This window comes from Apus apus, chromosome 1 (assembly GCF_020740795.1).
Source record: "Apus apus isolate bApuApu2 chromosome 1, bApuApu2.pri.cur, whole genome shotgun sequence".
NCBI lineage: Eukaryota > Metazoa > Chordata > Aves > Apodiformes > Apodidae > Apus > Apus apus.
The window spans coordinates 110,963,735-110,978,116 of NC_067282.1; the positions used below are offsets into that span (position 1 = coordinate 110,963,735).

General features: G+C 38.4%; 1 protein-coding gene across 3 annotated transcripts in view; it reads left to right on the forward strand.

Annotated features, from left to right (window-relative positions):
• ADGRG2 (adhesion G protein-coupled receptor G2) overlaps positions 1 to 12,593 on the forward strand; it is a 56,563-nt gene extending 43,970 nt beyond the window's left edge. Inside the window, exons 20-28 of one of the 3 annotated variants that reach the window (XM_051607972.1) lie at positions 118 to 163; positions 270 to 373; positions 955 to 1,079; positions 5,154 to 5,422; positions 6,251 to 6,338; positions 6,645 to 6,919; positions 7,719 to 7,820; positions 8,559 to 8,711; positions 12,261 to 12,593. In XM_051607972.1, coding sequence (XP_051463932.1) covers positions 118 to 163; positions 270 to 373; positions 955 to 1,079; positions 5,154 to 5,422; positions 6,251 to 6,338; positions 6,645 to 6,919; positions 7,719 to 7,820; positions 8,559 to 8,711; positions 12,261 to 12,445 — 1,347 coding nt within the window. In that variant the 3' untranslated portion in view covers positions 12,446 to 12,593. Of the gene's footprint in view, positions 1 to 117; positions 164 to 269; positions 374 to 954; positions 1,080 to 5,153; positions 5,423 to 6,250; positions 6,339 to 6,644; positions 6,920 to 7,718; positions 7,821 to 8,558; positions 8,712 to 10,064; positions 10,220 to 12,260 lie in introns of those variants that run through there. The other 2 variants (XM_051607974.1, XM_051607973.1) reach the window with 2 other exon arrangements.
• The last annotated feature ends 1,789 nt before the right edge of the window (positions 12,594 to 14,382 follow it).

Sequence of the window (14,382 nt, forward strand, 5' to 3'; positions counted from 1 at the left end):
AGTATTTGTTCTTGCCTGCATTTTGTAACTAATGCATAAATTACTCAATCATAAACTCATAGTTTAGTAAAATTATTATTAATAATAATAATTTTTAATTTTTTACCTCCTAAACAGGATAATTCAACAGTTACATGTGTTTTTTGGGACTTCAGTAGAAATGGTAAGTACTTGATATCACCCACGATAGCATGGTTTTTTTAGCTGTATTAACTCATGTTAATATGAATAAAGGCTTTTATGAATAACAAAGCTGTTTTCTTTAACAGATGGACATGGAGGCTGGTCATCTGAAGGTTGCATAGTTAAAGAAAGTAGAGTAAATGAAACAGTCTGTTCATGCAACCACCTCACAAGCTTTGCAGTTTTGACGGTTAAGTATTAAAAAAAATAATGCAATCTTACCCTGATTCCAGAACACATTTAAGCATGTGTTATCTTAAGCAAAGGAGAATTCAGGAAGCACATGCCACACATACCACCTATGAAATGCTATTCAGGTTCTGTTAACTTCCATGTCAGTACATATAGCTGTGCAATTAGTCATGTGCTTAAGCTGCTCGTTGAATGGGCATCCATGAGTTCCAGTATATGCTTATTAAACTGTAGCTTTTACATTTGGGCAGCTGTTTATCTTGTAAGAAATACAGATTAGGATAAATCAAATTTAAAACAAGATTTCAATCAATTACATTTTCACAATTAGAATAATAGAATCATAGAATATCTCAAGTTGGAAGGGACCCATAAGGATAATTGAGTTGAACTCCCTGCTCCTTGCAGGACTAAATTGGCTTTTCTGTTTTTTAGTTAATCTTTTATAAGATCCATGATTAAATGAACTGTTTCCTTTTTTGTTTTAATTGCATAGGGAAAGGTACAATGTGGGGGTTTTTGTTTTTTTTACCATTTAATAAGAATGTTATCTGAAATTACCTTCTCTTACGGTTTTAGAATATGTATGGAAATACTCCTTGGGATCCCACACAAGAATTGGCACTGACTTTTATATCCTATATAGGCTGTGGCCTCTCTGCAATTTTTCTTTCTGTTACTCTTGTGACCTACTTAGCCTTTGAGTAAGTATCTGGTCAACTAAGGTCTCATTATTCTTCCATTGTGATTGCTTGTCTTCACTGCAAAGTCCTTTCTAACACTTACAGGTTCAGTTTCAGTTAATCACAGATTTGTCCAGTTTACCAGGAGGGTGTTGATTCAGTCCTCAGGAATGTTAATCTTGTGGACAAGTGAATTAATTAATCACGCAGCAAGAAATGAAGAAGTAGCAATCTTAAATCTTTTATAATGGATTATCATAATAGAAGTGTGAAGGAATGTGTTTAACCTACAATGTATCTAGAGCAATACAGAAGCAGAGAATTTTAAAATGCATTTGTATTCTTTCTTGTTTGTCAGAACGCTTTCTTATCATAGAATCATAGAATCATAGAATCCTAGGGGTTGGAAGGGACCTCGAAAGATCATCTAGTCCAACCCCCCTGCCAGAGCAGGGTCACCTAGAGTACATCACACAGGAAGGCATCCAGGCGGGTTTTGAATGTCTCCAGCGAAGGAGACTCCACAACCTCTCTGGGCAGCCTGTTCCAGTGCTCTGTCACTCTTACAGTAAAAAAATTTTTCCTGATATTCATCTTAAACCTCCTATGCTCCAACTTGTATCCATTACCCCTTGTCCTATCACTGGTCTTCACTGAAAAAAGCTTAACTCCATCGTCTTGACACTCACCCTTTACATATTTGTAAACATTGATGAGGTCCCCCCTCAGTCTCCTTTTCTCCAAACTAAAGAGACCCAGCTCCCTCAGCCTTTCCTCATAAGGGAGATGTTCCACTCCCTTAATCATCCTTGTGGCTCTGCACTGGACTCTTTCAAGCACTTCCCTGTCCTTCTTGAACTGAGGGGCCCAGAACTGGACACAATATTCCAGATGTGGCCTCACCAATGCAGAAGAGAGGGGGAGGAGAACCTCTCTTGACCTACTAACCACACCCTTTCTAATACACCCCAGGATGCCATTGGCCTTCTTAGCCACAAGGGCACACTGCTGACTCATGGTCATCCTCCTGTCTACCATGACCCCCAGGTCCCTTTCACCTACACTGCTCTCCAGCAGGTCAGCCCCCAACCTGTACTGGTGCATGGCGTTTTTCTTCCCCAAATGCAAAACTCTACACTTGCTCTTGTTAAACTTCATCAGGTTTTTCCCCGCCCAAGTCTCCAGCTTGTCTAAGTCTCTCTGAATGGCAGCACAGCCTTCTGGTGTGTCAGCCACTCCTCCCAGCTTGGTGTCATCAGCAAACTTGCTGAGGGTACATTCTGTGCCCTCATCCAGGTCGTTGATGAAGATATTGAACAACACCGGTCCCAGTACCGACCCCTGGGGGACTCCACTAGTCACAGGCCTCCAACTAGATTCTGCCCCATTGACTACAACTCTCTGACTTCTTCCTTTCAACCAGTTCTTGATCCACCTCACTGCCTGATCATCAAACCCATACTTGATCAACTTATCTACAAGGATGCTGTGGGAGACGGTGTCAAATGCTTTACTGAAATCAAGATAGACCACATCCACTGCTCTACCATCATCTATCCACCTAGTAATTTCCTCATAGAAGGCTATGAGGTTAGTCAAACATGACTTACCCTTGGTAAAACCATGTTGACTGCTCTTGATGACCCCCATCTCCTTGATATGTCTAGAGATAGTGCCAAGGACAAGTTGTTCCATCACCTTTCCAGGGATGGAGGTGAGGCTGACCGGTCTATAGTTACCCGGGTCCTCCTTCTTGCCCTTCTTGTAGACTGGAGTGACATTTGCTATCCTCCAGTCCTCAGGCACCTCTCCAGTTACCCATGACTTACCGAAGATGATGGAGAGTGGACTAGCAATGACCTCCGCCAGCTCCCTCAGCACCCTTGGATGCATTTCATCCGGACCCATCGATTTATGGATGTCCAGATTATGCAACTGATCCCTAACCCAATCCTCATCTACTATGTCCTCACCTATCTTGACTACTTCTGGGGTTATATGAATCTGGGGCTCATGGGAAAAGCCTGCAGGAGTAAAGACAGAGGCAAAGAAGGCATTCAGCACTTCTGCCTTCTTCATATCCTCTGTCACCAGGGCACCCACCTCATTCAGCAGTGGGCCTATATTGCCTCTGGTATTAGCTTTGTTGGCTATGTATTTGAAAAAGCCCTTTCTACTGTCCTTAACCCGACTTGCAAGGTTAAGTTCCAAGGAGGCCTTAGCTTTCCTAGTTGCCTCCCTACATTCTCTGACAACAGTCCTATATTCCTCCCAAGTGACCAGCCCCTCCTTCCATGATCTATAGATTTTCCTCTTCCACTTGAGTTTCCCCAGCAGTTCCTTTTTTAACCACGCTGGTCTCCTAGCTCCCTTACTAGATTTTCTACCCATTGGGACACACTGATGCTGTGCTTGCAAGAAGTGGTCCTTGAATATTGTCCAGCTATCTTGAGCCCCTTTACCTTCTAGCACTCTGTCCCATGGGACTTCCCTTAACAATTGGTTGAGGAGGCCGAAGTTTGCTCTGTAGAAGTCCAGGGTTCTGGTCTTGCTGGAAATTCTGTTCCTCCCACACAGGATCCTGAACTCCACCATCTCATGGTCGCTGCAGCCAAGGTTGCCATTGACCACCACTGCTTCAATAAGGCCCTCCTTGTTGGTGAGCACAAGATCCAGCAGCGCTCCTCTTCTAGTCGGCTCATCCACCATTTGCATTAAGAAGTTGTCATCAATGCATTGGAGGAACCTCCTAGACTGTGAAAGGCTGGCTGTATAAGTCTTCCAGCAGATATCGGGATAGTTAAAATCTCCCATGAGGACCAAGGACTGCAGTTGTGAGGCTGCTTTCAGCTGCCTGTAGAAAGCCTCATCAACTTCCTCATCTTGATCAGGAGGTCTGTAGTAGACCCCCACAACTGTGTCACCCATACTACCCTGTCCTTTAATTCTTACCCACAGAATTTCAACTCGCCCCTCATCAGCCCCTGTACAAAACTCAATACATTCTAGTTGCTCTCTCACATAAAGAGCAACTCCACCACCTCGCTTCACCGACCGATCTTTCCTAAAAAGCACATAGCCATCCATGGCCACATTCCAGTCGTGTGAGCTGTCCCACCATGTCTCTGTTATTGCTACCAGATCATAACCCTTAGACCGCACACAGACCTCTAACTCTTCCTGTTTATTCCCCATGCTGCGTGCATTGGTGTACAGGCATTTCAGGAAGCAAGTAGAGCACATCGGTGGGACTAAATCCTCCTTAGCCCATCCTCCTACAGGCCCTGGTATGTTCCTCTTGGGCTTGTCCCTAACAGACCCAGTTTTCTCCCCTTCCCCCTTCACATCTAGTTTAAAGCTCTCTCAATGAGCCCTGCTAAGTCCTGCCCCAAAAGCCTTTTCCCCCTCTGGGACAGGTGCATCCCACCCGCCACCATCAGGCCAGGTGTCTCATAGAGCAGCCCATGATCAAAAAAGCCAAAGCCCTGCCTTTGGCACCAGTCTCTTAGCCATTCGTTCATCATTAAACTCTTCCTGCTTATCTCTCCACCCATTCTTGCAGGAGGTATGGAGGCAAACACGACTTCTTATATTTGAGCCTTAACTATTGAATCTTCCAAACTATGTTTTGGAAATCCTTCTTGAAGTTATTCAGCACACATTTATTCTCTCATTATCGTGTCAGCAAGGACTAAATGTGTCTCTATCAAAGCTTTAGATGCCCAGTCAAAAGCCTAATCTAGCTTAGCAATAAACAACCGTCACATTTTGGTTTTTGGAATTACTGTAACAAGAAATCCAACATACAGTGAAAAAAAGATACAGTACTAAACTCTAAGAAGCCAAGTTATTGTTTGTATTTATGAAACCATATTATAACAGAATTTATTCATACAGACTGTTAATGTAGAAGTGTTTTGTAAATTACTCTTTTGAGGTATAAATGCAATATATGAAGCATTCTATATATGAATGAAAATATATAATGAATTTTTCTTGGTATTGGTGTACTAAGGACTACAAGAAAGGAAATAAGCCAGGGATCTGTGGACAGTTGATACAAACTCACTAATTCGTTTTTGTTTTTTTTTTTAGGAAAATCCGGAGAGACTACCCCTCCAAAATCCTTATTCAGCTGTGTACTGCATTACTTCTACTTAACTTAGTTTTCCTCCTTGACTCATGGATCACACTGTATCATTCCAGTAGTCTGTGCATCACAGTTGCAGCATTTCTTCACTATTTCCTCTTGGCTTCCTTCACCTGGATGGGCCTAGAAGCTTTCCACATGTATCTGGCCCTTGTCAAAGTCTTTAATACCTATGTACAGAGATACATTCTTAAATTTTGCATTGTTGGTTGGGGTATGTATTTCTGTTATGTTTGGTTTGTTTGTTTGTTTTTTTTCCTTTTGGATGCTAAATATATGCATCCTCCTATCAAGTATTTCAGTAAATGTGACACAGTTCAGAAATAAAAATGAAGCAGATGCTAAATGTTATGACCTTGCAGTGACCAGGTATTAATTATCAGTAAATCCGATCCTATATATTCCACCTTTCTGAGGCAGGGAAATCTCCCCTAACTGCAGAACTGAGACTGCTGCAGTGCAAATTGATAATGAATTTCCGTGTGCAAGTACAACAGAACCAATTTTGAATGTGTGAACTTCCCTTTCCCTTTACCAGACAGACGGCTTCAGTTGTGTTTTGAAAATAACTACCAATAAGCATATATTTCCATTTCTGGGATAGCTCTATTGCTAACAAAAAGCAACAAACCAGATCTAACTGGGTAAAGAATGAATCCTCTGATATTTATATATCCTCTGATTATTATCTGATTATCCTCTCTGGACTTGAATAAACATTAATGAAGTCATTAAAACCAATATAATTATTTTATTGAAACAGGTCTAAGAAAGTAAATCAGGTACCTTGAATTTGATGTTTTAAATCAGTTTGAGTGATGGCATTTGTTGCCTTATTCAGAAAGGTCTGGAGCTAGCTGTGGAGAAGGACTCTGTTTCTTTGCAAGTTACTCTCCTGAACAGTTTGAATGCTCCAGTTTTTAGATTGTTTCACAAATTTCAGTTGCAGGTTGTAGATTCCAGGAAAATATAATAATTTAAAGTCTTCCTAATACTGTCTTTCTTGTGATTTTCACTTACGTGTTTGCTCATAATCTTTTAGGGTTACCAGCAGTAGTTGTGTCCGTTGTGTTGGCAGTATCAACAGAAAATTATGGACTTCTAACCAGTGGGAAGGTTTCACTTGCATTGTGAGTTAAAGGGAGGTGCTTTTATGGGGTGGGTGGGAGGTCCTATGAAATTTCTTTTCTTTAAAGTAAAAGTGGGGAAGGGAAGGAAGCAATGGGAGAGCTTTCAAATTGTATAGCTCTACAATATGTCACGTGTTTTGTGGTTAATGCCTGTGTGAAAGCTCTTACCCTTTACCCAAAAACCCCATGTTTTACTAGAAAGGCAAGAACGGTTCACATGTGCAACAAGCTACACCTTTACCTCCTGTTTATTTTACCTAGTTTCTGTTTCTGATAATGGCTGACAAGACTGTTCTTGCATTCTAGCTGCTGGATTAAAAACAGAATTGTCTTCTATATTGCTGCTGTGGGATACTTTTGTGTGATATTCCTGATCAATACCGGCATGTTCATTGTTGTGCTGATCCAGCTCTATCGTATCAAAAGGAAAAAACAACTTGGTACTCAGAGAAAAAACAGTATTCAAGACCTTAGGAGTGTTACCGGACTCACATTCTTGTTGGGAATTACTTGGGGATTTGCTTTCCTCCAAGTCAGTGTGGTATTTAGTTACCTCTTTACCATTTTCAACTCTTTGCAAGGTAAGTTTATCCTTCATGTGACAGCCCATTGCACACAATATAATGAACAAAACATTTAGAAATTATATTTTCTTGATTCAGCCATAAAGATGTACTTTTTATATATGCTTTAACATGTTAAATTAGCGATTATACTGCTTTACTGTAATCATATGCTACAGTTATGTTACAGTAACATTCAGGAAAGCCAGCTACTATTTATATGTATACTATATTTATATCTATTAATATTACCATTGTAAAAATCATACCAAACCAGACACCACTGGAAATGACTGTATTTCTCTAGTCAACAGTTCAGTTGTAATTACTCAGTTACTGTAAGTGTTCACATAATAATGCAATTAATGTGAAAACAGTAGAATTTCTCTATGTAATCCTAAGGCTTAGGAGGCAGGTCTGACATTCAGCAAAGGGCCATTGAGACACATAAGGCTGCAACATATGAAAGCTAGTGGTCTAACTCTTAAACATGCCTTTAGTACTTAAGAACATATAGGAAATAGCTACAAAGGCATGCAGCTTTGTGAAGGCCAGGATGCTACTGGACATCTGCAAAAGCAGTTTCAGGGACTGCAAAAGATTTTGCATAGGAAATTTCATGCACTTTGTGCATTTGTATGTATGATTCCTCTCATCTGTGTAAAGGAAAAGTACTCTTTAGTATTCAGAGTTGTAAATTTTTTCACCAAAGAAAGGTGTCATTATTTTTTATTAGAAAAGTAAAAACCAAAGCATTGTTTAGTAAGAAGTAGTAACAGTCAATTCTGTAACATTCTCTAACATTACTGCTTTGCAGGGTTCTTCATTTTTCTCTTCTATTGTGCAACAAAGGAGAATGTCCGTAAACAGTGGAAAAGATATCTTTGTTGTGGGAAATTTAGGCTGGCTGAAAACTCTGGTAAATAGAAATATTTATTTATTTTACTTCTGAATACTTATACTCAGTGTTAATTTCCTAGTGTTTGTAATACTTTAAAAAAATAACAAAAAATCATATTGCTACAGTTGCAGTTCTAATTTGTTATACAAGCTATAATAAAACTCCAAAATTATACTCATTAAAGGTGGTAGTTGATGCATTTCTTAGGTGCTAACATACTGTTGCATTTAGCTGTTAACAGTAGTTGATCTCTTCCAGTGCAGCATAAAGGTGTGTCTTTGCAAAAGACTTTCGATCAGTTAGAAACTGTAAGATTTGTTCCTGCTTCTGAGTCAACTGTGGTTTTACCATTGACTTCCACAAAAACAGGGTGAAGTGTAGTTTGAACTATAAAAACTATAAATTATTTTATATTATTTTGGTCTTCCATAGTTGACTTCTCATAAAGCTATATACTTTTTATAGACTTTAACTTAAAGGATTAACTATACTTTATTTTTCTGATCTGGTCTGCAGTTGTAAAACTGACAATTGGCTGCTTGTCTTAAAAAAGGGACAAGAGAAAAAGGGAACAATTTAAATAATTTTAAACATAAAAAAGAATTAAATTATTATGAGAACATAATTCTGTCTAGAATACTGCGAGGGGAATGGGTAAAGCCTAGTTTTAATTTTAATTCAATTGCATTATTAGCTATATTTTTATATATTGCTTGTATGACTTGTGCTAATTTATTTAACATGTATGTACTGTAGATTGGAGTAGAACTCCTGCTAATCGTTTAAGGAAACAGACTGTAAATCAAGGAGTATTCAGTTCTTCTCATTCCTTGCAATCAACCAGTAACTCCACTATCTCTACTACACTACTAATGAATAGTGATTATTCACTGCATGTGAATGGAAATGGTATGTATCATGCAAAATAGTATTTCTCAAGCTCTTTTTTTCATGTCTTAAAATAGAAGTGCTATGCTCTTTCATGCTTTGAGAAGTGCTGACAAAATATTCATAAGCATAGGGTCCGAATATTTCAAGATGTCCTCACAAATAGTACTACACATCTGTTTTAGGGAACTATGGACAAAGTTTTAAAATAACTGATTTCTCCTACTCAGTGGGAACTCTTGATTTATATCTCAAATAGGAGGCAATGTTAGTTATTAGAGCTATCACTTACCAGAAGCTGCTGTTAACACTTTTGTTGTCACCTGCATATATGACAATAAACTTCAAGCATGTTTTAAAACAGTTCATATTTTAAACTTTATTAAAATAAATATTGCCTGAAGAAGAAAGAAATACAGGAGAATAACATGGATTGAAAGTATGAAAACAATCATGTAGCAAGTCAAATAAGGGAGAACATTAATGGGATGCTCACATGGAAGCTGCTTGTGAGAGAAGTAAGAGAAATGAGACTAGTTTATAAAATAACCTCAGTGAAGAGAGCACTGCTGAGAGGGCTGCCTTACTGTTGGCTACAGAGTAAGTATTGAAACTGAATTTCTCTGTGGCTCTTTATTTCCCCTGTGGGCCTTTTAAGGATGCTTTTGCCTAGCAGAAATATATCTTTGTTGCGGGTAACAATTCTTCAGAAGCAAAATTTTCTACCCTTCCTCTTCTGACACAGTATTGGCATCTAGTTGTTAACCTCTGCTCTGTTTGTGAGAGGTTGAAATGCAGGTGTGTGTAGCACCCCAATCAGTTTCACTTACAAATTGGTGTGGCTTATTTATCTATTGAGAAAACTAGATATGCATCCTCACTGAATGTACTTATTAAAGAATGATCTTTTCTCAATGGACAGAATGTAGTTTTTCACACTCTCGCTGGACACACATCGTGCTGCTGATTTGAGCTCTCAGTAAAGAATCAGTTTTTCAAAGGGAAAAATAACTTAGAAATCTGTAATGTATAAAGCCTAAGTTGAGCAAAACGTACAGGACGTCACTCCCATGTGCCTGAGCTATTTTTCCCCAATCGATCAAGAGTTGAGGCTAAGATGTCATGCCATCAGCTAGATTGTTTAGAATAAGTAAGACCTATGTCATAAAACTACTGAGCTGTAATCAGTTAATGGCTTTGACCTCACTGCTTCCACCAAAATACTACTCCAGATGCAGGATTTAATTACTTGCCATGGTGAATTTGGAGAGTCTTTACAGCCTGTGGCTTTGCTTGCCCACCAGACTGTATAACTTCATCTCTTCATGGCCATGGCATACTAATATTTCCTTGTTTTCGGTTTTTCTTTTACAGGTTTGCCTGTTTAAGAAACTACCATTAGGTATCACATGGCTGAACTTGCAGACTTCCTCACTGAGGAACAGAAACTACTTTTCTGAATTTGTTCACAGAATGGCTTTATTTTCTTCTCAGATTCTGCTCTAATGTTAGGGCACAACTATTTTGTACACTCCTAAGATAAAATAGTTGTAGTCAGGCAGGGGGTTTAAAAAACAATATATGCACAATTACAGTGTTAGCAAGTGTGGTTATTTTTTGTCATTTCAGCCTTTATCTGATCTGAATTGATTAACAAAGGTCTTCTGCTCATCTTACCCTGTTTACCTTTGCATCTGTTTGAGTGTTTGTTGGCCTTTTAAATTAATAATTAAATATTAGACTTTATATTTAAGAGGTTTTACACAACCTGTTGGGCTGTTGCTTCTGTTTTATGAGTCCAGTAGCAGCTCAGTAGTTTGGCATGGAATTTGTAACCTTTACATTTGTCACCACAAATTTAAATTATATGCATTACATTTTCAAAGTAGTAGTAAACTTTATCAACTAGAAACAAATGTTCACAGCTTATTTTAAAAATGCCACCTCTCATTCCAAAGAAAAGTTTGCCAGTGAGACTTTGATGCAACTGATCTGCTGACATGTCCTTGAATCAGCAGGGCAACTGCTGAAAGGTATGAAGTCTGCGTGAAGTGAAGCATAAGTTTCTAGAGAAAGAGTTTGGGTAGACCAGCACCAAAACTGTGTGCTTGGCAGCCCTGGCCCAAGCAGAATAGAGAAAAGCAATCCAGCCCAGTCACTCAAGCAGCAGAATCCTTTCTGTGAGAGGAATTAAGGCAGGGAAGGGATGTCACCAAATACTTTTCCCTCTGGTGACCCCAACAAGAAATAGTTGAAGAGCATGCTATAATGTGGCCCTACCCCTTCTGGGGGTGTTCAGAAGCTTGAGGTAGTGAGAGAGTGAAAAGGGGAGGGCAGAGGCAAGGCTGGATTCTGCTCCAGGATATTGCAGGCATTTGATGGGACTGAATCCAAGCGTACTAGAGAGGAGCAGATTTTGATTGCTGTACTAGTCATCTTTCACTGACTAGAGGTTCTCACCAGTGTTTTTCTTCCTGGTAAAACCATGAACTGCAAGCAGTTTCTACCTTCACTCCTGTGTCTTTTCAGTAGCTTCACTGAAATAATGATCATGTTTGTATATGAAGGGTTGTGAATATTAACACAAATACCAAACTTACATGTTTTATGTTTTTTATTTATTTTCTGGTATAAATTATGAAGTACAGCCCTACATCTGTGTTCTTGAGCTCATTTCTCAGTGTTTAACAGAATGATATCCTCCCAAAAGAAACACTAGTACTGGTTTTGGTTTCCCCATGGTATTTCTTGTGGTATTTCTTGTAAGTTACTCCTACTGATAATAATACATGTGGTATCAGGATCCTGGCAGATCTTGTACACTTTACTGCTTACCAAATAAGTAAATAAATAAATAATTAAATAAATACAACAAGCAGCATTTGCACCAATACTTACCATAAAAAATTATAATTCTTATTAAAGTTATCTGGAATGTGATGCATAGAGGTAGAAGATTCTGCCCAGTGAACTGAGCATTGTGGAGCATGTCATTAATAGGCTGCAATCAGCAATTACATTATACGTGTCCGTTGTAGATTCACCTAAATGTGTAAGATTCTCAGTCTAAATATGGCTTAGACCCATGACTGGAACTAGGACATGTTCTGATTGTCCTCCAGAAATAAATGCTACTCTCTGAGTGCCTTGCGAAGGAAAAAAAAAAAATATAAAGAAATCCTTGTTCTCTTAAATGCTTTCTTATTTCAGAGGCATGGCAAATCTGAAAAACCTTTTAAACTTAACTTGATAAAGCAAAACTAGAAAGATAAGTGCTTTGTAACTTATCTGATGATACTTATTCCAAGTTAATGTCTACATTCTGAGAATGGTGATCTTCACTCCTTAAAAGATGGAATCCTATCGTGTATAGATCTAATAACATCTCAAATTCTTACTGATTTCACACAGGAAAAAATATATATACAAAATATCTACAGAAAAGTCCACTTTTTGAAATTGTTGCAGGGATAAAAAGAGACTGCATGAACTCCCTATGGTGACTGAAATAGCATGGGAGACTTGACTCTGAACCTTTTTGAAAGAGGGTACACTTTTTTGTTTCAACAGGCTATCTTTCCAGTGAGAAGAATGGTGTTTCTTTCAGTAAACAGAATGGTGATGTGTGTCTCCATGACTTTTCAGGCAAAAAACTTGTATTTCAAGAAAAGGATGATACAGGCAGCCAAAAAAACCCTGTCTCGCTCAGAAGGACTCCAAAGAAGGGAAAACTAAATCTTGTTGAGAAAATGTGATTTCCTTTTAAACAGCACTTTGTTTCACAGTGTGAAGTAGTGATATACTTTAACAGTTTTACATAACATGAGCAGACCAAGAACTGATTTTATTTAATATATGGTACTGGAACTTGAAGGCAGCCATCCAATGGATTGACAAGGACAATTACGGGTTGGGGGGGTGGGGTGGGGAAGGAAGCTACTTTTACGACAAGGTATCTTGGATCTCAAATTACAGCTGGTACATCTACTTTTTGTTTTTTCATTAGAGGTTTTTTTGAGGTTTTTTACATTTGAAAGAAGGTTTTGCTTAGATTTAATTCCTTACAACTAAGTTTATCTGGATATTATGCATAGTAGTCTTGTATAAATGTAGGAAGTGAAAATGTGTGCATACGAACGATGCTATCTTTAAAAATTCTAGCTACGCTGTCTTCAACTTTTTGTATGTTGTAGTAGCAACTTGATAGTGATGTACATAAGCCGAAAAATATCAACCATTAAGCATCTTAATGATACTTTTATATTTATTTCTTGTAATATAAATTCAGGTATTCCTATGTATAGGAATAATTGGTATTATGTTTTAACTTTTATTCTAAGTTTGCATTTTTCTTTGAGATAACTGTAACATAGAAGAACTTAATTTGTTCAGTAAGTTGAATCACTTACGGGGTTTAAATATGTTCATTAGATACAGAACTGTAACTGTAAACACTATCGATCTTGACGCTTTGGTGACCTCCTAGTACACCACAGACAGGATAGAAACTGGGTGTCATCAAAGCAGAGTGCCATGAATGAGAAAGTGATAAATAAAGTAGTCAGTAGGTAATTAAATACAGCTAAGTTGTGCTTGAGGGAGTCAGTGGGAATATTTTATCTTGAGTAGTGGTTCCAGAGATTAAACACACTGCCATTTCTCATTTGCCATGATAAAGAAAAGTAGAGGTGTTATTTTTGAAAACAAACAAACCAACCAAACAAAAAACCCCAACCAAACAGATAATAAATGTTAGCTGCTATATTTAGTAGCCAAGAAATGGTCAGCTTTTAAAAGGACAGCTCTTGAGCTATTCCAGTGACTATTTCTGCTTGTACTTTGGCCCTTGATTGGCAAGCCAAATCCTGAGACCCTAGCTCAGTAATTCTTGGAGAAGAATTTAAGTTCCTTTGTGATACTTATCTGGAAAAGCTGGATTTTGGCTGTCCATGCACAACAGCTGAAAGCCCAGACAACATTGTGAAGATTCTTCCTGAACAGATTAGCCTGAGCCCTGGTTGTGCCTCTTCCTCACACAGGTGTAGCTGTGGCCGTTTCTTTTTTTTCCCTTGTGTTCTTGGATGAAGGTTGGATGCTCCTGGAGCAAGAGTTAGAAAAAGCCAGCACCACACTGTGGAGTGCCAGACCCTGTAAAGGGGATTTTTTGGGGGGGCAGATGCATGCTGGTAGGAAGCAAAGGCTTTGCTTTCCTAGAGGTCTTGGAAACTTGGAAACACTATTCTCAACAAAAAGCATGAGTTAAATTTCTCCTGTCTGGGATTTAGTTGTGGCTCAGCAATTGAACCTCTTCAGTCCACAAAACGTCTTGGGGTTTAGTATGCAATGTGTGGGTTCTTTTGGTCACCCATGTCCAGGACCACTCTGAATATGCTTTTGAAGTGAGAATTTAAAATGTGTTGTATTTATCCACAGGGTTTTAACTGCATGTTAATAAAATACCATTCTGGAATGCTAGTGGCTGAAATGCATTTATGTGAATGCTTTAACTATTTGGCTAATTGCCTTTGCACCATTTCTTGTAAATTTATTTAATGTTCTTATATTTATATTTTCAACTGTAAAATAGTAATAAATCTACAGCAAGTACAACATGTAAAATATGTAAACTTTGTCTGTTAGATAAATGTGTCATTATACTGGGCTGTGTTACAGTTATTCAGATTATAGGAGC